Source organism: Carcharodon carcharias, chromosome 21 (assembly GCF_017639515.1).
Source record: "Carcharodon carcharias isolate sCarCar2 chromosome 21, sCarCar2.pri, whole genome shotgun sequence".
NCBI lineage: Eukaryota > Metazoa > Chordata > Chondrichthyes > Lamniformes > Lamnidae > Carcharodon > Carcharodon carcharias.
Window position 1 is genome coordinate 63,371,764 of NC_054487.1, and position 24,589 is coordinate 63,396,352.

General features: G+C 44.2%; 1 protein-coding gene across 1 annotated transcript in view; it reads left to right on the forward strand.

Annotated features, from left to right (window-relative positions):
- Positions 1–24,589, forward strand: part of otogl (otogelin-like) — a 198,816-nt gene that overhangs the window by 123,505 nt on the left and 50,722 nt on the right. The window contains exons 31-34 of the mRNA XM_041215660.1: positions 6,328–6,445; positions 14,243–14,322; positions 14,952–15,853; positions 17,714–17,807. Of these exons, the coding sequence (XP_041071594.1) occupies positions 6,328–6,445; positions 14,243–14,322; positions 14,952–15,853; positions 17,714–17,807 (1,194 nt within the window). The remainder of the gene's footprint in view (positions 1–6,327; positions 6,446–14,242; positions 14,323–14,951; positions 15,854–17,713; positions 17,808–24,589) is intronic.

Below are 24,589 nucleotides of genomic sequence, written 5' to 3' on the forward strand. Positions count from 1 at the left end.
CAACAATGTGTACGTGAGAGGGGTACAGGGAGCTGAAACTCACTCCAGCTACCACTGCTCCTTAAGGAGTCAGCCAAGGGCCCTTGGTCACCCATTGGGAGGAAGATCAGCAGGTGTACACCACCCCGGTGTCATCCATCCAGGTGACTCTGGGAGTGTTCTGCCCACCCGAATCGCATCTTCTTGTGACCCCAGCAGCTCCAGCTCCACAAAAAAGCTGAGAAGGGTGCCACTGCCACACAACAGGACCCCAAAAGCAGGCTGGGGCCCTCCAGGTCTCGGTCCTCCAGGTGATGCCCACCAAGATCATCACAAACAGAGCGTAGCAGTCAGCAGGCTGTGTCTACCTCTGCTGTGGATATCCAGGAAGCACCAAGATGTAGCGGCAGGATTAGGACAGTTAAGAGGATGTAACTCTTTTCGAGTTAAAACAATTAAACTAAATTAACAAAATTAGGGATAAATCAGGCACAGCCCCTAATTTAGGTCAGCCATAAAACCAAAAACAAAGTTTAAAGGAAAAGTTAAGAGGATGCAACTCTTTCGAGTTAAAACCAATAAAACCAAATTAACAAAACTGGGATAAATCAGGCACAGCCCCTAATTCAGGTCAGCTGTAAAACCAAGAACAAAGTTTAAAGGTTAAGAGGATGTAACTCTTTTGAGTTAAAACCAATAAAACCAAATTAACAAAACTGGGATAAATCAGGCACAGCCCCTAATTCAGGTCAGCTGTAAAACCAAGAACAAAGTTTAAAGGTTAAGAGGATGTAGTTGCACAGTCTGGGCACAGATGTTAATCACTTATACATAATGTTCACTATTGTCAATAAACTCCCATGAATGTCTCCCTGCCTAAGGCGCCATGTTCTGATGAGTGTGTCACTCAGATGTGAAACCTTTCTGCACAAGGTAAAGGCAGGTGTCTCAGTCCGGGGTCTCTTCCCTGTGCTTTGTGCAACCTTCAGACCAAAGTGATGGTCCGGCCTCACACTCCCTGGACATGTTACCGATGCCTGCACCTCGATGGTGCTTGTCATTGCTGCCAGAATGTTATGGACAGGTGTCACAAAATTCTTTGTGTGCTCTCAGCACCTTAAGGTGGGGCTGGCCCCCATCTCTTCAGCATCTGTAACCAGTGACACTGTGCTCCTGAAGGGGTCAGGTGCTGAAGGCGGACAAAAGATCAGATTCTTTTAAAGCTTCATGTGTCTCTATGATATGACCCTGATCACTGAGCGCAAGCGAGCTGCCTTTGTCTAGATGGGAGTTGGACATTCTCAGAGGCTATGTGAGGATCTATGGAGCGGCCTCATTGCATGTCGTATTCATCCTCCTGCGATCGAGCGATTATTATCGCCTCCACTGTGTCTCCATGACAGGAGCATTCTCGTAGAGGGTATTCGCGCTGCCATAAAACAGACTGAAGTCAAACATTCACAGATACAATGTGAGGATCTATGGTGTCTCCTCGCTGCATGTCGTCATCATTCTCCACAAATCTAGCAGCAATGAGGACCTCCTGAGTGCACCTGCCTTGTCTGGACAAGGGTCTCATCTCCCGTCATCGTCGCCTTTGAGGGCCTCCTCATGCTCGCTACCGTTGGCGCCCTGCAGCCGCTGCATGGGTGTCATCAGCCACATCCTCTGTGGGTAGCCCCTCTCCTTGATGAGCCATCCCTGCAGCTTCTGTGGATCCTGGAAGACTTCAGGAATCTGTGATTGACTGAAAATGTAGGTCACACTCCCTGGAACCCATGCGCAGGCCTGCAGGATGCATTTCTGGTGGTCGCACACCAGCTGCACATTCAGCAAATGGAGTTCCTTATGGTTGACATAGCTGACCATGTGTTGCGACGGAGATCTGAGCGCCACATGAGTGCAGTCGGTGGCACCCTGCACCTGTGGAAACCTGAGATCTGGGTGAAATGCACAAAGTTGTGTGCCCTCCTGAAGATGGCATCCGTGACCTCATGGATGCATTTGTTATTGGAGGCTTGTGATATCCCACAGAGGTCACCTGTGAAGCCCTGAAAGGAGCCACTGGTGTAAAAATTGAGCGTCGTGGTCAGTTTCATGGCCACTGGTGTTGGATGCCCTCCATTTCCCCGTGAGCTCATGATCCAACGCAGGGTGATGATTCAGGTGCACAGAGTTTATTATGAGATTCTAATGTATTGGAAGTATCTTCCTGACGTGTGGCAGTGGGAAACACAGCCCACTGTTGACGGGTGAGGTGGATGATTGCAAACTGGTTTTATGATGATGTGAAACCCATTTTTGTGATCTCCCAATATTTTCCGCTCCTGCCCACAATGATGTCTGCCGCAAACTGTAACGGAAAATCCCGGCCATGGGTGAATTTCAACATATATGTTGACTGCTTCCCTTTACCCTTACGCTATCTCTGTGTTTTCAGACTGCTTGACCGACGTCCAGACTTGAACAAGCTGCAATTTCCTTCAGCTCCCGAAGGTTGCTCCATACCCTGACAACAACTCTCTGCCCTCAACAGCCATTGTCTTGGGATAAGCCAGACTATTCATAACCTTAGTGTCCTATTCATCCCAGAGCTGAGATTCTAACCTTATATCATCTCCCTCAAAGACTGTTTACTTCCATCTCTGTAATATTGTCCACCTCTGCCCCATTACAGCTCAATTACAGCTGAAAGTCTCATCCATTCTTCTGTTACCTCTAGACTTGATTACTACAATGCTCTGTTGACTGTCTTCCCTTTTTCCATACTCATAAATTTCATAGTAAATGTTACTGCCCATATTCTAACCTCCACCAGGGTCCATTCATTCCTGCTGTTGCTGTTCGACCTTAGCTCCCAACCACCAAGCCTTCAAATTTGAAATCCTATTCCTCATGTTTAAATTCCTTTATGGCCTTACCTCTTCTTATGTCTATAACCTTCTCCAGCCCAACAACACCTCTGAATTCTCTGTTCTTTTGATTTTTGTGCATTCCTTTGCACTGCCATTGGCCACTGTGCCTCCCACTGGCTAGGCCCTAAGTTCTGAAAATTGTTGGCTCACGAAATACCTTTTCCCCCCTGGCTTCCCTGTTCTTTTAAAACCACTTCTGATGAAGCTTTTGGTGAGCTGCTCCTTTGGCCCAGTGTTCATTTCCTTTCATTTTTATTAGGCCTCTGAAACACTTTGAGACTTTTTTTCAAAATTAAAGGCCCTTTATATGCTGAATTTAATGGGTGCAGCGGTGAACCTGTCCACCGGCTGGAAAGCCGGGGGAAACATTGCTGTGGTCATTTTTGGAGGCCCCAATATGTTCCCATGGACATCATGCAGTTAACTGCCTGTCGTCGGGGCTTCTGTCCCTTTTTGGAGCAGTGAGCACTGTTGGGACCACAGAGGCCCAGACCAGCTACCATGGAGGAGCATTCGGAATTAGGATAAGTTTGTGAGGCTTGTTGGGGCCAGCCAGGCAGCCCCGGTGAGGATTGGGGTGGGTGGGGTGGGATGCGGAGGGGTGTTTGTGGAGGGAAGAGATGGGATCTTTCAGCGGGGGCAGCTCTTGCCTCTGGTGACGCCCTCAGTGGGCAACAGAGTGCCTGATCAGGAGGCCTTCCCCCCCATCCTTGAGCCCGCCGGGAGGTCACCAGCTTTTACAGGATGGCCTCCCCGCATGGTGTAGGGTTCCCCTCACAATACTAACAGCAGCAGGATGAGGCCCTTAATTTGCCACTTAATAGCCTCAATTGGCCTCCAGGCAGGAAGGCTGTCCTTGACCTTTCCTGCCCCTGATTTAATCATAGGAAGTTGGGAAGTGATGGGTTCTCCGCCATCTGCCCTCTTTCCCAATTCTACAGTCACCTCCCTACCCGGGCTCCCAGCCCACTCCCAAGGATTGAATTAAATTCTGAACTACAAGTGTAATTTGTTGTGCTCAGTGACGCATCTGTCTATTTTTGAGTTCAATTGAACCCCATTTTGAAGAGTTGAATTTCAGGCCTTAATGAAGTCTCTTACAATGGTTTGGTACCACAGAACTTGAGTATTGCTGAGAAAAGACAGTTTGTCAAAGCTTTTTGTCTTGCATTCATCAGGACAATTGCAAGAATATCAATGTCGGGGAAGCAACAACTTTATACTATATGAGAAGAGAATGCTGATTGGTTGGCAAGTGGACTCTGATTGGTAGAGGATTTGCCATGGAGAATGCACCAGTTAATGGTGACTGACAGTTAACTGCCAATCATTGTTTGAAATTTAAACCAGGCAGCTTGACTCTGATTGGTCAGTGCCTTTTCCAATCCAAATGTATTTACTTTTAATAAGGAGCAAATCAAACCAGATTTTCTTGAGTCAAAGAAAGAATAGATTTATTAGTTACCAAACCTGAGGAGAATTAATAAAAGATGCAATGACACACTTACAGGTCTCAGAAGTAGGAAAAGTTAGAGACCAAATGAAAGTTAAAAGAATATACAATCAAGTCCTTTTGTTTGTCCTTGAAGTGTAGATTGTTGAACATTGTGGCTGTTTGAAGTTAGTTGGTTTCAACTCCAAGATTTTAAAGGAATTGAAGTTCAGGTAACTGTGCCTTGCTGGAGTCAATTTTAGCTTCTTAGACAGAGAGAGAGAGAGAGAGAGAGAGAGAGGTTTCTTAGTGCTCCCTTCAGCAGTGCTTCCAGGTGACTTTTATTTTTCTCTGTCTGGCTTGGCTAAACCAGTTCTTAAACCTCCTGCCTATATATTCCACAAAATGAATTTGATTAACATGTCCTGCAGTCATTATTGTAGAACAAGTAATCATATTTCTGATCTTTCATCTCAGAAACTGTTGACACATTTCAAGATAGCAGAAACCAACAGGAGATGGGGTTATTTCATCCTCCAAAGGGAGTTTTGAGTGACTGGTGGGTGTATCTGGTTGGTTAGCAGTTCCCTTTCAAGAGGTCTTTTTTGAAATGGACCTTGACATTCCCCCCCCTCCCCCACCTCCCCTACCTCCCCTACCTCCCAGGTGTGAAATTTTATGCAACATGTCAGGCCAGGTCTGCAATGCAGTCCAAATAGTTTCCAGAAAAGTGGTCAACTTACAATACCTGACATCAGGTGACTAATGGTAGCCATTTTTGCTCAGTGTTTTTTCTTGTATTTTTTAAGAAAACAGGTCCTCTTTAAATGGTTCCATGTTTCTTTGGTTAGCTGGTGAAGGTACAGGTAGATCTCACTCAGTCACAATTTCCCATCATTGTGACATCTATTAAGGCCATTCCACAGTTTTGTGGCCACCGCCCCTCCTCCCCTGAGGTTGAAACATGGCCAGGATATGGAGGCAGCCGCCTGGCAGCAGATGGTCTGTGAGAAGGATGGGGTGGTGCATCTTTCACTTAATCCTGCTAGAGATCCTCGCCTCCACCCAACATGATCATCACGCCACAGTGTGGCCTGGCAGCTGTGGCTTTTATTTAAATGTCAAAACCTTTCAACTTCTCTTCAGAGGTTGCCTCCACCATAAGGCACCCTCTCTCTCTCTCTCTCTTACCTGCATTGTAGTTCCCACTTCAGACAGTGGGGCTGCCAGTATGTCACTGCTGGAGCCCACCATCCTCAATTAGATGATGAGCACAGTCCCTGATCACTAATTGGCCATCCCCAAAACAAAAATTGGGTTGGGTGCTTACGCCGATGAGATGCCGTGTCCGGACCTGAAAATTCACTGGACACCGGTCTACCAATCCCAAAACAAAAATCCATCTCGTGGTGCCTGAAGCTGGCACCTTGGTTGCAACTTCTCCAAATTGTAATAATCAGCCCCTTTTATAATTGCATTTCTGCTGCCTTGAGTCTTCTGACATGTTTGAGGCCAAGATTCATCCAAACACCTCAGTAGACACTTTGTGCCACACCATTGATCTGGACATCGGCATATTTCTGGTGTTCAGGCCGGTGGGTGCTTAAGAGACCGGAGTTGTGAGAAATCTAGTGAGTAACATAATTGTGCTTCTCCTATATCCTTTTAAACATCGTCTACTTATGGAGGAAGATAAAACCGCCACTTTCCCAATTGAAAACCTATTTGTCACTTTCCATTCTCAGAGCTGGTCTTTTTTTGGATTGCTGAACATCCCACCCCCTCTGCTGCTCGCCTGGCTGCTCCAGACTCCTCGGGAACTTTGGGTCACTGTTTACAATGACTGCGTTTTAAAGCAGCAGTAACAAAAATATATTATCTCCCAGAAATTTGGGTTACTTTTATGCGAATGAAAAAGTCACTTAGGGGTCTCTTGGATATTTTTGAGTGTTAAATGATGCTACAGGTTAATGCAAGATTTTTTTTATCATTTTCTTTCAGAAAGCAGCAAAGTTATACCATACAGGACAATGTGTGAATATAGATATGAGGCCTGTGCCAGTCCTTGCTTCAAAACATGCAGTGACCCTCGTGCAACAGCTTGCAAGTTTCTATCACCGTAAGTGTCTGTGGATTTTATAAATGTTAAAAATGCAGGAGTTTGTATTTTTTGTTTGTATTTACTTACTTGAATGCAATATAACCCACAACCCATTTTTTTGTTGCTGGATGTTTATTATTGATATATAATTCTGTAAGTCATTTTGAAAATGCAGCCTATATCCTGTGACCCGTATTGCAATAATCAGGTGGACAGAGAGTATAAGCAGGGTTGAGATACCCATATGGCAGCTGAAGACAAGGCAGCTAATGGTGGGGCAATTAAAATTGGAGATGCTCAAAAGGCCAGAATTGGAGGAGTACTGAGAGTTCCTTCCTGGTATCGAGGCCAGGGTCATCTCGAATTGAATGAATGTTGGAGGGCCCAGTAATGGTGGCCCAAGTTGGGACCAGCAACATAGGAAAGTGTAGACGAGGGGTCCTGTTTAGACAATACCAGGAGCTAGGAGCTAAATTGAAGAACAGGACCTCAAGGCCTCTAATCTCGGGATTATTCCCCAAAACATGTGCAAATTGGCATGGGGACAGTCAGATCAGGGAGGTGACCACTCGACAGAAGGAGGTCAGGGAAAGTGGGGTTCCGTTTTGTGAAACCCTGACAGCAGTACTGGGACTGTACTATCAGGATGAGCCCCGTCTGAACCAGAATGGGACCAGAGTCTGAGCAGAAATGATAAGTACGGTAGCCATATGGATTTTAAGCTAATAAGTGTGGGGGCGGGGGAGAGAATAGGGGGACGGATAGGGAGAGGGATGGGGGTGGGAGTGGAAGGAGAAGGAGGGAGGGGGAGAGAGAGGGGGAGGCGAGGGGGAGAGAGCGGAAGAGAATTACTGCAATTTGGGGGTAGGTGGGGGTTTCAGGGGCGAAAGAAAATTGCTTTGGGGGACGTAGTGGGGGAGAAGATTGATTCGGGGTGGACGGATGGTGGGGGAGAAAATTGCTCCAGGGGAGCGGTGGAGGGAAAATCTGGAGGGAGGGGTGTGCAGTGGCAGGGAAGAAAACTGCTCCAGTCATTGGCAGGGGGGCTGGTGCTGGCAGGGTCATGCTGGACTATAGGTTACAAAGAAAAGCACAAAACTAACTCATTAAAACCTATGTTAAAATTGAGTCTGATTTTTCAAAAGTTAGCTCAGTTTTAGGATGTTTGACGCTATCAAAATTCAGAAATATGGAAAATAAACTCTGTTTTTGGCGTCTGAATGCTTAAGTGCTGTTGCTGATTGCAAACCTTTGAGTGCTGAGGTTTGGGGCAATTGATGATATTTATGTCAGTGATGTTACCTACAATGTTAAATGATAGCTAAATGTTTGTTTTTGAGTTCAATTGATGTCAAATGAGTGTAATTGAATGCCAATGAACACAAATTATGTCAAAATTTTTGGGTAGGGATGGCTGCTGACATTGGGCTCCCCAGCATAAGTGGGGATGAAAACTGTATTTCTGCCATTTTCGCTGGGACTCAGGCATTTAGTAAGTCAAATAAACATACATCTTTTCTGAGTCATAAAGATGTTTGCCAGCTCAGAAGAGGTCATGAGTAAAGTGCAGCAACTATCCACAATGCTTTTTTGCAACTTTTAAACCACCAAGCACTGCCTGCAAGCAAGCTGAGGGTCTGGCAGGGAAGGGAAAGTGGAGGAAAGATTCCCTTAAATCCATACCCAGCACATCTGAGCACCAGCAAGAAGGCACCACCTGTGCCTTAAAACTAAGCCTCCTGAGTAAGAGCACTTTTAAAATCTGCAATCGAGAATGGGTGTAGCCCCATCCAATCTGCAGTAGTTAGAGGCATTGGGGGAGCAGAAGCAGGAACAGCAGCCTGAAATGCCTTGCCGGCCACATGCACGGCTCCAAGGAAGGGAGGCATCATGGCACTACGTGCCTGTGAGAAAGAGGTGTGTAATGCTGAGGAACAACCCACCTGAGAGGCTATACAGGAACAGAGTAACATACCTTAATATGATCTAGAGGCAATGCCGGAGAAGGAAGCGTCTGCCCCGAGGGGCGGTAGCTGAACTTTGCAACCTTTTGTGAGAAGACCTCCAGCCAACAGGAAACCAGGGGCATGCACACCCAGTGGCCTTGAAGGTGACCTTCAATTTCTTCATGACTCGTTCTTTCCAAAGCTTTGCAATTGACCTCTGTGGATTTCACAGTGAGCAGCACACAGGTGCATCCAGCCGATGCCCTTTTTGCTGGGGTAGGGCACTTCATCCCTTTTGACACAGATGCTGCAATGCAGGCTCAGATGGTGACAGGATTTTCCTCACCCAAGGATTCCCCCAGAAGTGAGGTATAGTTAAGGGCACACACGTGGCAATAAGAGCATCCTATGTGAATGCTGAGAGGCACATCAATCTGAAGGGCTATCACTCCATGAATGTGTACCTCCTCTGCAAAACGGTTTTATATGTCTGCACCTGCTAACCTGGCAGTTGCCAAGACCGTTTATCCTCAAGGCATCTGGGCTGCCAAGAATGTTCAGATCCGCCTCCCCAGTACACCCCCAGATACTCAGGGGTAAGGCCTACCCACTGAAAACGTGACTTCTCACAACCCCTGCGACATCCACAGGCCCAACCACAGGGAAGATACATTGAGAGCCACTTCCACATGAAAACATTAATTGAATAGTCCATTGGCTTTTTAAAGACGAAGATCAGGTGCCTGGACTGCTCAGGGGACTTGCCACAAAAGGCACCTCACAGAGTTCTCAAAATCATTGTGACTCTTCTGCATGCTTCACAAACTGCACTGAGAAGAGGGTTGGTTCTTCATTCAGAGGATGAAGAGGAAAGGGGCTCTCCCTAGGTGGAGGTGGAGGCAGGCTGCTTACATCCCTGACCAAATGGCTGTGAGGGTTGTGATGGTTGACCTTGTCATGCAGGGACCGGTTGAGGCTTTGCCTCAGACTGCACTATCTGCATCTCTGCAGGGACAACTGCCCTTGCTTGGACCAAGCTAGCAAATGGAGCATCTGGCTGAGGGGCCAAGGAATCAGGATGGTGAGATTTCCTCCAAAAGCATGGAGCACTCACCCTCTTCCTCTGAATACAGAGCTCTTGGGGTGGTGTGCCGATGGACGTACCGATCTATCAAGTTGGGTTCTACCCTGCGATCAGGCTTTTCCAGGGGTAATCTCAGCTGGGCTCATAACAGTACCATTGGTTGGACAGGCTGTGGTGCTGGTGCCATCCCTGCAAGCCACTGATCTGCCACCTTCAAGAGAGCTCCGTTCAGTGGTCGCTGCTCCTCCCCCACTACTGCACTGGAGCTATTGAAGCTGCGCAGGCAATCTCGCTGCTTTGCACGAGGTCTCACCTCCTGCATACACTGCACGTGCTGGTGCAAGGAGCTTACCATGGGTTTGGCTACTCTCCCAAGGGTGCTTATTATGCACTCTCCAATTGAGGACATTGGCAAGGTCATGACAACAACAGACTCCTCCATACAGAGTGCTTGATCTCACAATGCCACAGGAAACCTAGCTAGATAAGTACTTATCTGCCACTGCAGGTCCACATACTTAGGGGGTTCTACCTCGCTTGCCAGCACAGCAACCCAACCGCTGCCTTCCCCACTTTGGGGTGAGCTATCAACAGACACCCCTGGCTCAAACTCCCCCTCTGGCACGCTGGTGCCATGGTCTTCAATAAGTGCTCCCCAATCTATCTCCGCACTAAAACCCACCGGAGTGTGTGTCTTTGGGCTGGTGACTGCTGCCTTGTAAGGTGTTTTTTTTTCATTTGGGATGTGATGTCCCTGGCTGGGCCAGCATTTATTGCCAATCCCTAACTGCCCTTGAGAAGGTTGTGGTGAGCTGTCGCCTTGAACAGCTGCAGTCCATGTGGTGTAGGTACACCCACAGTGCTGTTAGCAAGGGGGTTCCAGGATTTTGACCCAGCAACAGTGAAGGAACAGCGATATATTTCTAAATCAGCATGATGAGTGGCTTGGAGGGGAACTTCCAGGTGGTGGTTTTCCCATGTGTCTGTTGCCCTTGTCCTTCTAGATGGTAGTGATCGTGGGTTTTGAGGGTGCAGTCTAAGAAGACTTGCTGAGTTCCTCCAGTGCATCTTGTAGATGGTACACACTGCTGTTGTAGCCACAGTATTTATATGGCTAGTCCAGTTTAGTTTCTGGTCAATTCTAACCCCCAGAATGTTGATAGTGGGGGATTCAGCGATGGTAATGCCACTGAATATTAAGGGGCAATGGTTAGATTTGCTCTTGTTGGAGATGGACATTGCCTGGCACTTGTGTGGCACAAATGTTACTTGCCACTTGTCAGCCCAAGCCTGGATATTGTCCAGGTTTTATTGCGTTTGGACATGGACTGCTTCAGTATCTGAGGAGTCGCGAATGGTGCAGAACATTGTGCAATCATCAGCAAATATCTCCACTTCTGACCTTACGATGGAAGGAAGGTCACTGATGGAGCAGCTGAAGATGGTTGGGCTGAGGACACTACCCTGAGGAACACCTGCAGTGATATCCTGGAACTGAGATGATTGACCGCCAACAACAACAACCATGTTCTTTTGTGCTAGGTATGACTCCAACCAGCGGAGAATTTTCCCCTGATTCCCATTGACTCCAGTTTTGCCAGGGCTCCTTGATGCCACACTTAGTCAAATGCAGCCTTGATGTCAAGGGCAGTCACTCTCACCTCACCTCTGGAGTTCAGATTTTTTGTCCATGTTTGAACCAAGACTGTAATGAGGTCAGGAGCTGAGTGGCACTGGCGGAACCCAAACTAAGTATCAGTGAGCAGGTTATTGTTAAGCAAGTGCTGCTTAATAACACTGTTGAGGACCCTTCCATCAATTTACTGATGATGGGGCGGTAATTGCCTGGGTTGGATTTGTCCTGCTTTATGTGTACAGGACATAACTGGGCAATTTTCCACAATGCCAGGTAGATGCCAGTGTTGACTGTGTACCCTCAGGCAACTGGGGCTCCCCTCCTCTCTGAGGTTGGACTCCTCTCTGGGGAGTCGGGGTGGGGGGTTGTGGATGGAATAGTAGCTGATGGACCTGGGAGAGAAACATAAGCTGGCCAGAAAACAGGTTGTCAATGGGACTGCCACTCAAGTGAGGATGGCAGCTTGCCTCCCAGAGCTGCTGGTCCAACTAGAGGGATGGCAGCTTGACATCCTTAGTCATACCACTGAGGTTCTCACCCCTGGTAATATGCCATGGTGGCGGGAGAATGTCGGGTTCTTGCCCCAGTGCCTTGTCCTACAATTTTACCAGGCCTCCCATCTCCCTGACCATCTCCAAATGGCTGGTAAAATTCAGCCCTACATTAGAAGATACACACTCCAATTATTTTTAAATACTTCACAATTTTAGATTTTTTAAATCTAAAAGTGACATTTTGGTTTTCAGTAGTATTACCTAAAACAAATATTATCTAAACATTACTTATTCCTTCAACATTAAGATACTTTCTTGATATAATCCTTTTCAACAGTTCAGAAATACATGCCCCATCAAGTATCCCCCCAGTCCAACAGTTTACACCTGTAAACTCTGCCTCCCCCACCCCAGTTTAGTTACTTCCTGCCCTTAACTCACTGGCTCATGCTAGCACTCTCCTCTCTTTCCCCCTCGGATCATTCTGCTGTCTCCTGTCTCTCCATACAGTTCCCACTAACACGTTCCTCATCTCCCAACTTCGCAATTCTCTGCTGTTCTCTTCTCTGCCTTTTCTTCTGCATTTTCTTGTCTTCTCTTTTCTCTTTGCCCTCAGCCATCCCCTCTGCCACCCCCCCACAATTCCCAATTTCTGTTTTTTTTTTGCCAGCTCCCCCATGCCTTCTCTGGACTCATCTTGTCCATGAACCCCCATCTCTTTCTCCATTGAACCCGGGTCTAAATCTGGTGACCATTTAGCCTTGTACCCCATGCTAACTGAAAATGCACGTCATTCCTTCTCAGGTACTGGCTAACTCCCTGGCAAAGCCACTTAAACAACCCAGTCCTCAGAAATTATGTCTACAATTTGAAAATTACTGCCTCATCTCCGATCTCCTTTTCCTCAAGTCCTTGAACTGCTAAATCAGTATTTATATTTGCTGCAATACCCTATTTGAACCTTTCCAATTATATCCAGGATTATCTATTTTTACTGAACTTTGTTACCTCACCACCAGGTGGCACACTTTAACGTCATATGGAGCCATTGATATAGCAGACCAGCCAAAACTGGTGGAGCTTTCGTATTTAAGTCTAAATGACAGAAGTGGCTAAAATCTATTGCAGTATATCCAAATATAAATCCAGTTGTCCAATATTCTCCTAATTAATTATAAATGTCAGTGAAAAAGGCAACAGAGCAAGCTAAATATCATTAAGGCAGAATGTGGCGGATGATAGAAATTTGAAACGAAAACAGAAAATGCTGGAAACACTCAGCAGGTCAGGGATGCATTAACCTGAACGTTAACTCTCTTCCTCCCCCCACAGAAGCTGTCAGACCTGCTGAATCCACCATTTTCTGTTTTTATTTTAAGTTAAACATTATATTTAATTTAACATTCTAACCCAGGTTTTTTCACATCAACAAATAGCAATAATTAATTGAACCTTTAGGCTGGGGATGAGAACCAGTGCACTGCATGGATTAATGGTGAATTTTCAATCTTAGCATTGCTGCAATGGGGAAATGTTGAGCAGAAATAATGGGGCCAGTTTTAACCTAAAGAAGGCCCTGTTCGGGTCGGGTTGAAGCCCGAGAAATCATTTCCTGATTTGAACCCACCTCCGACCTGTCCATTTCCAGCTTTACCTGAGTCCGGAAGGAGGGCGTGCTACCAATCATCTCCAAGGGATTAGTTTGAAACGTTACTTATGATAATGAGGCCACAAACCTCAATGTTGTTCAGGTGTTAACATCAACTTCTGTTGGTTGAGCAAGCACTTGGTGGATTCAGGAGGTAAGTGCCTTCACGTTTACCTCCTGGATCTAGGTGCCTGCTTCAGGAGCCTATGCAATCAGGTACCTCCTAACAACCTTCCTATTGAGGTCTCTGGTCACACCACGGGTCTCCGATTCCCGAGGCCCAGTCTCCGAGCTCTGGTCACCCTTTCCCTGATGCATCTGACTCACCCCTCCACGACTGCAATTCCCCTCTCCCCACCAAGGCCTCTGAGCTCCCCGGCAGGTTTGAAACCCACCCCACCATGAGGCCTCCAACCTCCCTGAATCCAGATCAATCCCCCGCCCCCACCCGATCAAATTCCCCTCCAATCAGGTCCCCAATCCAATTGATCTGTTTTTCTCCATATCTCTGATGACTCCTTCATGGTCACCTACCCCTCTTCCTCTCCCATTGAACCCTTTGTTTTGCAAACCCCTACCCCCCCAACCACCATCCCACCCAACCCTGTTGGAGTTAACCTCCGCCTCCTTGGCACGGATCTACCTGCTGCCACTGACTGGCTGTCTGCCTGACTGGAGGCCCATCGGAACTCATCGGTGAAACTCCACAGCATGTGGGGGAATCCAACATTGTGGGTTCCCCACAACTTCCTGGCCGACCTGCTTCCTGTGGGTCAGTTAAGTAAAAATGCCTTCCAAAGTGCCTTCCCATGGAAGAGAAAATTGCTGGACACATTATCCCTGATAGTGACTGGTAACTGGGGGAGGCTTGTGAACAGCTTACCCGCCTGCTGACTCAGTCAGAGTTGATGTACGGCTCAGAGACACCAAGGAGAACTCGGGAGGGAATATAAGGGTCTCATGTCCTTGAGTAAGCATAAATATGCCTGTCTATTTTCCTCATGCAGGGTAGAAGGATGTATGGCACATTGCCCAAAGAACATGCTTCTTGATGAAGTCACACACAGATGTGTTCACCTGGAGGACTGTGAGTGTCTTAGTTTGTTTATTTTCAAGTTTTTATACTCCTTGTTTATTGTTGATTAAGTTAAGAGACGAACAAGCTAAAGAAGAGGAGCAGTAATGAACATTTAGCATTTCTAGGTCAGTTACTTCATAGCTTAACATTAATGCTTTGAAAATTTCAGTCTGCCCTTACCTCCAATTTCAGTGGAGTCCACATCCCCAACATCACTTTGCTAAGAGTACAGACTACAAACCCAGCAGTTATTATTTGTCTTTTTACGTTACAGTTAATACTAGGGATTCTAATCAGTGAAATGATACCGTTAAATATCAGATAACGAAGACGTACTAAATTCAGAATAACTACCGTTTTGATAATTCAATAGTTTCTTCTAAATATCTTAGTGCCTCTGGCTCCAGCTAAAAGTGATTACCTCCAAAAGTACACATTTAATTAGTCGGAGCCTATCCTATGGCCCTAGATTCATAATCAGTGTATGGAAAAGAACAAGAGTGCTTAGCTTCTTGTTCTAACAATATCTGAAAGGATGTCAAATTCAATAGAAGCAGCAGGGAAAAGATAATGCTTCTGGGTTGAACTTGAAGTACATGTATCTGTGAATGATGCATTCATTGTTTATTTTCCAACAGGTATCAATGTCACTACCACAGATTTGCCTTATCTGCAGCCGACAACCACATCTGTGACAACAGCAGCAGCATACAGTTCATCCACGACACTATTGACTCCAACATCAGGACAACCAACAACTGCCATTACAGACCAATATACAAGTGTGAAATCAGCCCCGCTGACAGCTGCTCCAACAATTACAACAGTCACCACAATACCCCCTGTAGCTACCTCTGCATTAACTTACACAACATCTTCTACATCGACAGAACCTTCAGTTTTAAGTTCTACATGGGCTGCAACAACTTCTGTTGGGAGTACCAGAACAACAAGTGCCACAGCAGCAGTTACAAGCCAATCTAGAACTCCCGTTTATATAACTGAAAAAATGTTGCCTTCCACAAGTACAGCTTTAAGGAGTGCTTTTTCAACCATAGCTACCAGCAACAGATCTGAAGGGATTATTTACTCAACACATGGTACAGTATCTACTGCCCAGCCAGCAAAATTAAAGACCCAATACAGTACATCCACTGGAAGTACTGAAATCACAACACTGCAACGGACAACAGTGGGAAAGACGGAAACATCAACGGAAGGGGTCGCGAAGCATTCTGTTGCACCGTTGACAATGACCAGAACTACCTTAACTCCAGCAATAAGTGTCATAACTGGGACAGAAAAAAGCATACTGCTGACAGCAGTGACTTCCCCAGTTTCTGTCTCAGCTACAAGCATTCAGGAGAAAACCACATCAGAAGCATCCTCTGCATCACAGACTTTTCCTTCAAACCTGACATCACCTACATCTGCAGCTACAATGAGTCCTCAACCAGAAACTGCATTTACGTTTGGTATCTCAACTGCACCCTCTTATTCTCAAACTGCAGCCCCATCAGTGACACCACCACAATGCATAGTAGGAGAAGTTTAACCTTTTTTCTCCTTAAACAGAATGTACAAAATGACAAATAAAAATTCTAGATTTAAATGTTAAAATTGGAAAATTTGGTTAAACTTGTCATTTCATGTTGAAAGCTCTTATTAGTACATTATTTAATTTGATCCATTCTCTATTACACTTATTCATATTTTATATCTTTGTGTGTCTCCCTTCATTATTGCAACCTATCCCCATGATTCATATTCCTTCCAGCCAGTTATCTATCATTAAGCCTCTTATTTTACGAACAAGAAGATCATTAGACATTCTAGGTTGTGATTTTTTTTAAACTGCTACTATCAACATTACTTAAGCATCTGCAATGGAGGATGTTTCTAGCTTTCTCAAGTTTTTAGCTTTCTCAAATGAAGTGCTCCACCTAATGGCCTGGACAGAAGTATGTAAATCACTTAATCAGGGAAGGCAACTTTGATGCCAGTCAAAAATGGCATTATAAACCTGGATATTAGAAAGCCCAGACCCCTACTGCTGCCATTGGGAAGTCCCTGTTTGTTTCTTAAGAGGTAGCTGTACAAATTGAAGTCACAGACAGGTTAAAGTTCTAACTGGAATAATGTAAGAAATTGCTACAGATAGAAGCATATGACATATATTTATTCAAAAATATCAGCTTTATTTTTGTGTCTGTTTTGAATGGAGAGTTTCTTATTCAATGTTTTCAGATTTGATTCAAATCATTCAGTTCATCAATAAAGAATTTTTTTCCATTCATTCAAGAGATAGGAAAAAATTAAATCAACGCAATGAATGACACAGAATTTAATCAAGAACAAAAATGTCCTGAAACAAAATTTAATGAATAGCACTGGATCTCCGCCTTTATATTAGGGAAAGTATTAGTTTGATAATGAAATATGATGACTTTGACATTTAGATGGCCAGCTCTTAGTCCATTATTTTGACAAATATTCCAATGTATGCTATACAGCCTTAATACATACAATATTCAAAATCTTTGTGCTGCAATGGTTGAATCACAAAGATCTTGATTTTTATGCTTTATAAAAAACTAAATAAACAATGTCTCTCAAAAGTCTAACCAATTGCAAACATTTATCTATGCTCCATGCTTTATTTGTTAACACCTTGGCCCCATGATTCTGACCTCAGCTAGAAATTCTCCATCTTCCCAACTAAAGCTATCTCAAAATGCCTCTTATTCTCGATTAAAGCTGTCTCCAAACGTTTTTCTTTCCTCCTCAATAGCTCTTAAAGTTTCCAGTGCCAAAGTGGCAGGTGAGGCAACCCGATTCTTCCACTGTGACAAGTTGAAAATCTAAGTTTCTGTAGCCAACTTTATACCTAATGTCAAATAACATAAATGCAGAACTTAAGCTGAGATTTCATAATATTCCTCCCTTTTGCAGTGGCATTGTGTTAATCTTTGCAATATTCATTTTACCCTGCAAGGACAGATGTAGGCCTGCTTTCCTAGATGGGCCTTGACTCACCACTAGCTATGATCATGCCAAGGTTAAACCCCTGGAGTTTTTGCAATGATGGACTCCGTTGTTCTCAGTTATAGGATGATCCTGTGCTCTCAAACATAGATTGTTATCTTATACCTTTCTTTCAATGGTTTGGCTTCCATTGCTTCCTTATAGCAGCAACCTTTTGGAACAAAGTGTCATGATTATTTGTAAAATACTGCTCATTTGTATTTAGAACAAAACATGACATTTTGCAATAGCTTATCCACAACTCAGGAAAAAGACCTGATCAAATGTCACTGCTACATATTCATGAATTTTTATATCTTATACATTTTATATATCTTTTGATACATACTTTTTAATTGTAAATTATTTCTTCCAGTGCCCTTTTAACATGACACAGCCAAGTTGTGGATTTCTGGGAATGCCTGTCCAAGTGAACAATGACAGGTGCTGTCCGCAGTGGGAGTGCCCATGTGAGTATTGGTTTCATATTGGTGCTGCACCATATTAAGTGAACAGTTAGTATTGTTAGTCTCCTCATTAAATAAAAATATATTACACATAATAAGATGCCAAAGTGGAAATACACAAATTGAAGTAAAACAAATAGATACATTGGTTCCTGACATTTTTTCCACTTGTCTGTTCCATTTGAAATCCTTTTAGATTGCACTAGCTCTGACTCCGATTCTGCTTGTGTCCTTTTCTAAGCCTTTTTTTCTCTCAACTCTTACAGACGAACATACAAGCATATGAATTAGAAGCAGGAGTAGGCCATTTGGCTCCTTGAGCTTGCTCCGCCATTTGATAAGGTTAAGGCTCATCTGATTGTGGAGTCAACTCCACTTGCCTGCTTACCCACCACTAACCCCCCAGCCCACCACCCCACCCCCCCCCCCCAACCCCACCCCCCAGTACCCTTTGACTCCCTTGTTAGTCAAGAACCTATCCAACTCTACCTTAAAAATATTCAATGATCCTGCCTCCATCACTATCTGGGGAAGAGAATTCCACAGGCTTATGAGTCTTGGAAACATTTCTCTGCATCTCCATCTTAAAGGGGAGACCCCTTACTTTTAAACTGTGTCCCTTAGTTCTAATCTCTCCCAAAAGGGGAAACATTCCTTCAGCATCCACCCTGTCAAGTCCCCTCAGAATCATACATGTTTCAATAAGATCACCTCTCATTTTTCTAAACTCCAATGGATACAGGCCCAACCTGTCCAACATTTCCTCATAAGACCTCTCCTTCATCCCAGGAATCAGTCAAATGAAACTTCTTTGAATTGTTTCTAATGCAGTTATATCCTTTTTTAAATAATGAGACCCAAACACAATTTTCTAGATGCAGTCTCACCAATGCCCTAAATACGAACATAAAATTTAGGAGCAGGAGTAGGCCGCTCGGCCCTTTGAGCCTGCCCTGCCATTCAATAAAATCAATGGTGATAGTTTTGTAACATCAACTCCACATTCCCACCTATCCTCGATAATCTTTCATCTCCTGGCTTATCAAAAATCTATCTACCTCTGCCTTAAAAATATTCAAAGATTCTGCTTCCACCGCCTTTTGAGGACAGGAGTGCCAAAGACTCTCAAACCTCTGGGAGAAAAAAATTCTCATCTCTGTCCTAAATGGGTGACCCCTTATTTTTAAACAATGGCCCCTGGTACTTGATCTTCCCAGAAGAGGAAATATCCTCTCCACATGAACTCTGTCAAGACCCTTCAGGATCTTATATGTTTCAATTGAGTCACCTCTTACTCTTCTAAACTCTAGTGGATACAAGCCTAGCCTGTCCAACCTTTCCTCATAAGACAGCCCACCCAATTTAAGTGTTAGTTTAGTAAACCTCCTGAAATGCTTCCAACTCATTTACATCTTCCTTAAATAAGGAGACCAATACTGTGCACAGTACTCCAGATGTGGTCTCACCAATGCTCTCTATACCTGAAGCATAACCTCCCTACTTTTGTATTCAATTCCCCTTGCAATAAATTATAACATTCTATTAGCTTTCCTAATTTCTTTCTGTAGGTGTTGATGTGGAGAGGATATTTCCTTATGTGGGAGGATTGAGTACTGGGACCATGGTTTAAAAATAAGGGGTCACCCATTCAGGACAGAGATGAGGAGAAATTTCTCCTCTGAGGTTTGTGAGTCTTTAGAACTCTCTTCTTCAAAAGGTGGTGGAAGCAGAGTCTGAATATTTTTAAGGGAGAGCTAGATAGATTTTTGATAAGCAAGGGGGTGAAAGGTTATCAGGAGTAAGGCGGGAATGTGGAGTTGAGGTTACAAACATATCAGCCATGATCTTATTGAGTTTGTGAGAATTTTGCGATTCGTGCACTAGGACACTTGGATCCCTCTCAGAGATCTCTGCAATCTCTCACCATTTAGATAATTTGCCTTTTCTTATTTTTCCTGCCAAACTGGACAATTTCACACTTGCCCACATTATACTCCATTTGCCAGGTCACTGCCCACTCACTTAACTTATCTACATCCCTTCGTAGCCTCCTCATGTCCTCTCTACATCTTACTATCCTACCCATCCTTGTGTCATCAATAAATTTAACAACCATACCTTCGTTCCCTTCATACAAGTCACTTATATAAGTTGTTAAGTTGATGCCCAGCACTGATCCCTGTGACACACCACTCATTACAACCAGAAAAAGACCCTTTTATACCTACCCTCTGTTATCTGTTAGCTAGCCAATCTTCTGTCTATACCAATATGTTACCCCCTACACCATGAGCTTTTATTTCTCACAATAACCTTTGATGTTGTACCTGATCAAATGCATTCTGGAAATCTAAGACCTGTACAACTGTAGCAAAACTTTCAAACTTATATATTTCATTCCCTTTCCCAACTCTCCATTTGCCTTCCTAATCACTTGCTGTACCTGCATACCAACTTTTTGCGATTCATGTACCAAGATGTCCAGGTCCCTCTGTGCTATAGTGTTCTGCAATCTCTCCCCATTTAAAAATTATGCTGCTTTTCTATGCTTCCTGCCAAAGTGGACAAATGACATTTTCCCACATTATGGATGGAATTATCCCAGATTTGCACTAAGTGCAGTAGCAGGCAGGAAAAATGATGCTTTACCCACTGGTCACAATGGAGAATTTTCACGCTGTATCGTCCCAAACCCATCGCATTCATTCCTGGGATACGCACCATTTCAATGGTGGGTGGTCTCCAATTCACCCTCCACACCATCACCTCGCCGCTTCATCACGCCAGGCGCCACATTTAAACTGCAGCCATGCTCAGTGCTTTCAGCACAGGACTGCAGCAAAGAAGACATGAGCCCAAAAGGCAAGAAGACTGCAGCCACTGAGTGCCCTTTGGATGCTGTGGAGGCCCACTGTGATGTCCTCTACCCCTGCTCTGGCCACAGGAGGGGCAGCAACATTACCACTCTGGCATGGTAGGTGGTGGCAAAGGTGATCAGTGCCAATGTTGCACAGAAGAGGTTGGCCATCCAATGCAGTTAGAGGATGAATGATCTCATCCGTGCAGCCAGGGTGTGGCAACCATCTCATCACTCTTAACTCACACTCAAGCCCATCACACGTTCACTAGCATCTTGCTCACTGCCAGCTCAAGGGACATCACCACCCATTCTCATACACATACCCTCACATGTCCATCTGGCCTCATCTCCTCTGGAGACTGCCTCCTCAGTCCTCACTGTCTTGCAGCCACTTGCACAGATCAACATTTGCCCTCACACACACCCTTCCGCAGTAGAGCCCTCATTCTGCAGCCTCTTCCCTTGCCTAAGGCCACTTCTCCCCCTTCCGCAAGGAAGCCCTAGCACTGCATTCATGAAAAGCCTCCCACATATGGCTGATCTGGTAGGTAGAGACCTGCTTGTGAGCCCCCTTCAAAGTGATGTGGTGCTGTCTGTGAAGATTGGCGCTGATGACAGTGAATGCTGACTGAAGCAAGGTAGGCAAACAAACCTCGAAGTCCCCAGTGAAGTGCAGCCTGCCAAGTGCATGCCTTATATATACTGTTGTGAAACACGGCGGATGATCCAGCGAGGGGAACAATTCCAGTTGGCTGGCCTAATAGCGAAATGCAGATGTATTACAATGAGGTTCCCAACATCCATTAGTGGGAAACCATCGGTGGGCTGAGCAGATGATTGCGCCATATTGCGCCATATTATCCACTTACGCCACAGAACATGTCTGACACCAGCAGGTATGGAAAATCCCAGCCCACACTCCATCTGCCAAATTTTTGTCCACTCACTTAACCTATATCCCTTTGCAGATGCCTATGATCTCTTTACAACTTATTGTCCTACCTATCATTGATATCCGCAAAATGAACAACCATGTGTTCAGTCTCTTCATCCAAGTCATTGATACAGATTGTGAATAGCTGAGGACCCAGCACTGATCTCTGTGGCACTTCACTGGTTACATCTTTCCAACTCGAAAATGACCCATTTTTGCATATTCTCTGATTCTTGTTATCTAACCAATCCTCTACCATGCTAATATGTTGTCCTCTACATCAGGAGCTCTTATTTTGTGGAACTAACATTTGCTGTGGCACTTTGTTAAATATCTTCTGGAACTCTAAATACACCACATCCACAGGTTCCCTTTATCCGTGTTGCTTGTTACTTCCTCAAAGAACTCTAATAAATTAGTCAAATGTGACTTCCCTGTCACAAAACCATGTTGACTCTGCCTGATTACATTGAGATTTTCTAATTGTCCTGCTATATTTTATTTTATAATAGATGTCAGCATTTTCCCTATGACAGATGTCAGGCTAACTGGTCTATAGTTTCCTGCTTTCTGTCTCCCTCCTTTCTTAAATAGAGGAGTTACATTTGCTATTTTCCAATCTGATGAGAACTTTTCAGAATCTGGTGATTTTTGGATAATTAAAACCAATGCATTTACTGTCTTGGCAGCCACTTCTTTGAAGACCATATATAAAGTCCATCTGTACTCTTTCCCTGGTTATTATAATTATTTTAAATTCCTCCCTTCCTTTCACCTCTTGATTTACAATTATATCTAGGATGTTATTTGTGTCTTCTACAGTGAAGACAGACACAAAATATCTGTTCAATTCATCCATTTGCTTATTTTCCATAATTATTAATTATCCAGACTCTCTCACTTTAGTTACTATTCTCCTTTTTAAACACCTGTAGAAACCCTTACTGTGTTTTTACATTTTTAACTAGTTCTTTCTCAGACTCTAATTTCTCCTTCCTTATTTTTTAATGCATTCTTTGATGTTTGTTAGGAAATAGAGATCGTTTAAGTAAGCTGTATGTGTATTTGGGTGTATTAGGAATAAGGTATATCTTTAAGTTTAAGTTTAAATTATATTTTTTTCTATTTGTGGGTTAAAATGTGAAACCTGGGATCTAATTTCATTTTTGAGCGGAGACAGCAGGTCTAAAGCTCGGTTTGTATATCTACATTCCTGATGAGTTTTATGACTTTTGAAGGAGAGTTAAAGCACACAAAAGTATAAAAAAAACTGTGCTGTTGCCTAGCAACAGGGACCAGAGACAGAGGGCTCACCCACTCACTCAGAAAAAAACTAGGAAAAGCAGCTTAAGTTCAGTTGAAAGCAATTTGAGTTCAGTTGGAAGCAGCTGCCAGAGAGACCTGGACAGCAGAAGGACAGATAGCAAGTCCCAAATGAAGTTGAAGCCAGAATTCCAGGGAGACTGGATACTGGAAGAGGGAACTGCAGAGAGAGCAGATTTCCCAAAAGAACCAAATGGTCCCAAGGCCAAAGTGTGAGACAGAAAGGGCGGGTCTCAAGAAGACCTTATAGTCAAAGGAAGAACGGGATTCTGGAAAAGGATCAGTTCTGTGGAAGTGACAGTAAGGAGCAGAGAGAAAGGCTTCAAGCTAAAGAGACAAAAGCTACAGGAAGTGATTTAAAGTGATATAAGCGTGCAAGAAGCCAAAAGGTTCAAAGACACAGCTGAAGGTCTATAGCTTTTTGCTGTGGGCATGTGAATCAATGGTGAGTCATTGAGAGGGAGTGCAGGGAAGAAAGCTTGTATTCATGTGGTGACCCAGGGGAGAGGAACATTGGTAAGAGAGTTCAAGACCTGGAAGTGGACCCTTGCTGAAGGCGTCTGAGAGAAAGCGTCAGTTTGGGTAAAGATTCCAAAGCGAGTTCTTGGAGAGTGGAGATTGGAAAACCTCATGTGAAAGACAGAGTTCAGTAAGACTTGCTAGCTCATGGTGTGAGTGTCTGGGGGGAGTTGAGGAGAGATCCATAGCATCTGTTTGGGATGGCATCTGTCACTTGGTTTCAGAGTGTGGTATGCCTGACCACAGGTCACCTGTTTGTTTGCATGGATTATGTACCAACTGTGAACATGATAATATAAGATAGCTTTTGTAACTTATGTTATCCTTACAAATTTGTATATATCTGTAAAGGCACAGTTGTGGGTGAAGGAGCATTGTGATATAGTTCATCATTTCTGGTTTCATAAATGTTTTATTCTTTTGTTAAAAGTTCACCAGCTGACTTTCGTGACTCCGTTCAGTAGCCACTCTCCACGTATCTAAACAAAATATATAAGTTAGGATCTATCAAGCTGGGTTCCACCCTGGGATTTGGCTTGACCAGTAGTAACATCAGCTGGGATCATAACATGTTTTTATATTCTGTCCAATCTTCTGACCTGTCACTAATCTTCACAGAATTATATGCTTTTTCTTTCAATTTTAAACTATCGTTAACTTACTTAACTAGCCACAGATAGCATATCCTTCTCCTGGCGTCTTTCTTTCTTGCTGGAATGTATCTTTGCTGAACATTAAGAAATATTTCCTTAAATGTCTGCCACTACATTGTTACTGACTTAACCTTTAACTTAATTTCACAACTCAATTTAGCCAGCTGTCTTTATCATTGCCTCATAATTGCTCTTTTAAAAGTTTAAAACACTAGTCTTGGACCCACTCTTCTCTCCCTCAAACTGTATGCGAAATTCAATCATGTTATGATCATTGCTACCCAGGGCTGCCTTTACCATGAGGTCATTAATCCTGTCTCATTGCAGCTTACCAGATCTAGAATAGCCTGCTCTCTGGTTGCCTTTAGAACATACAGCTCCGAGAAACTGTGCCAAAAAACATTCAATGGACTCATCTTCCAGATTATCTTTGCTAATGTGATTTGTCCAATCTATATATAGATTAAAATCACTCGCGACTATCACCATACCTTTT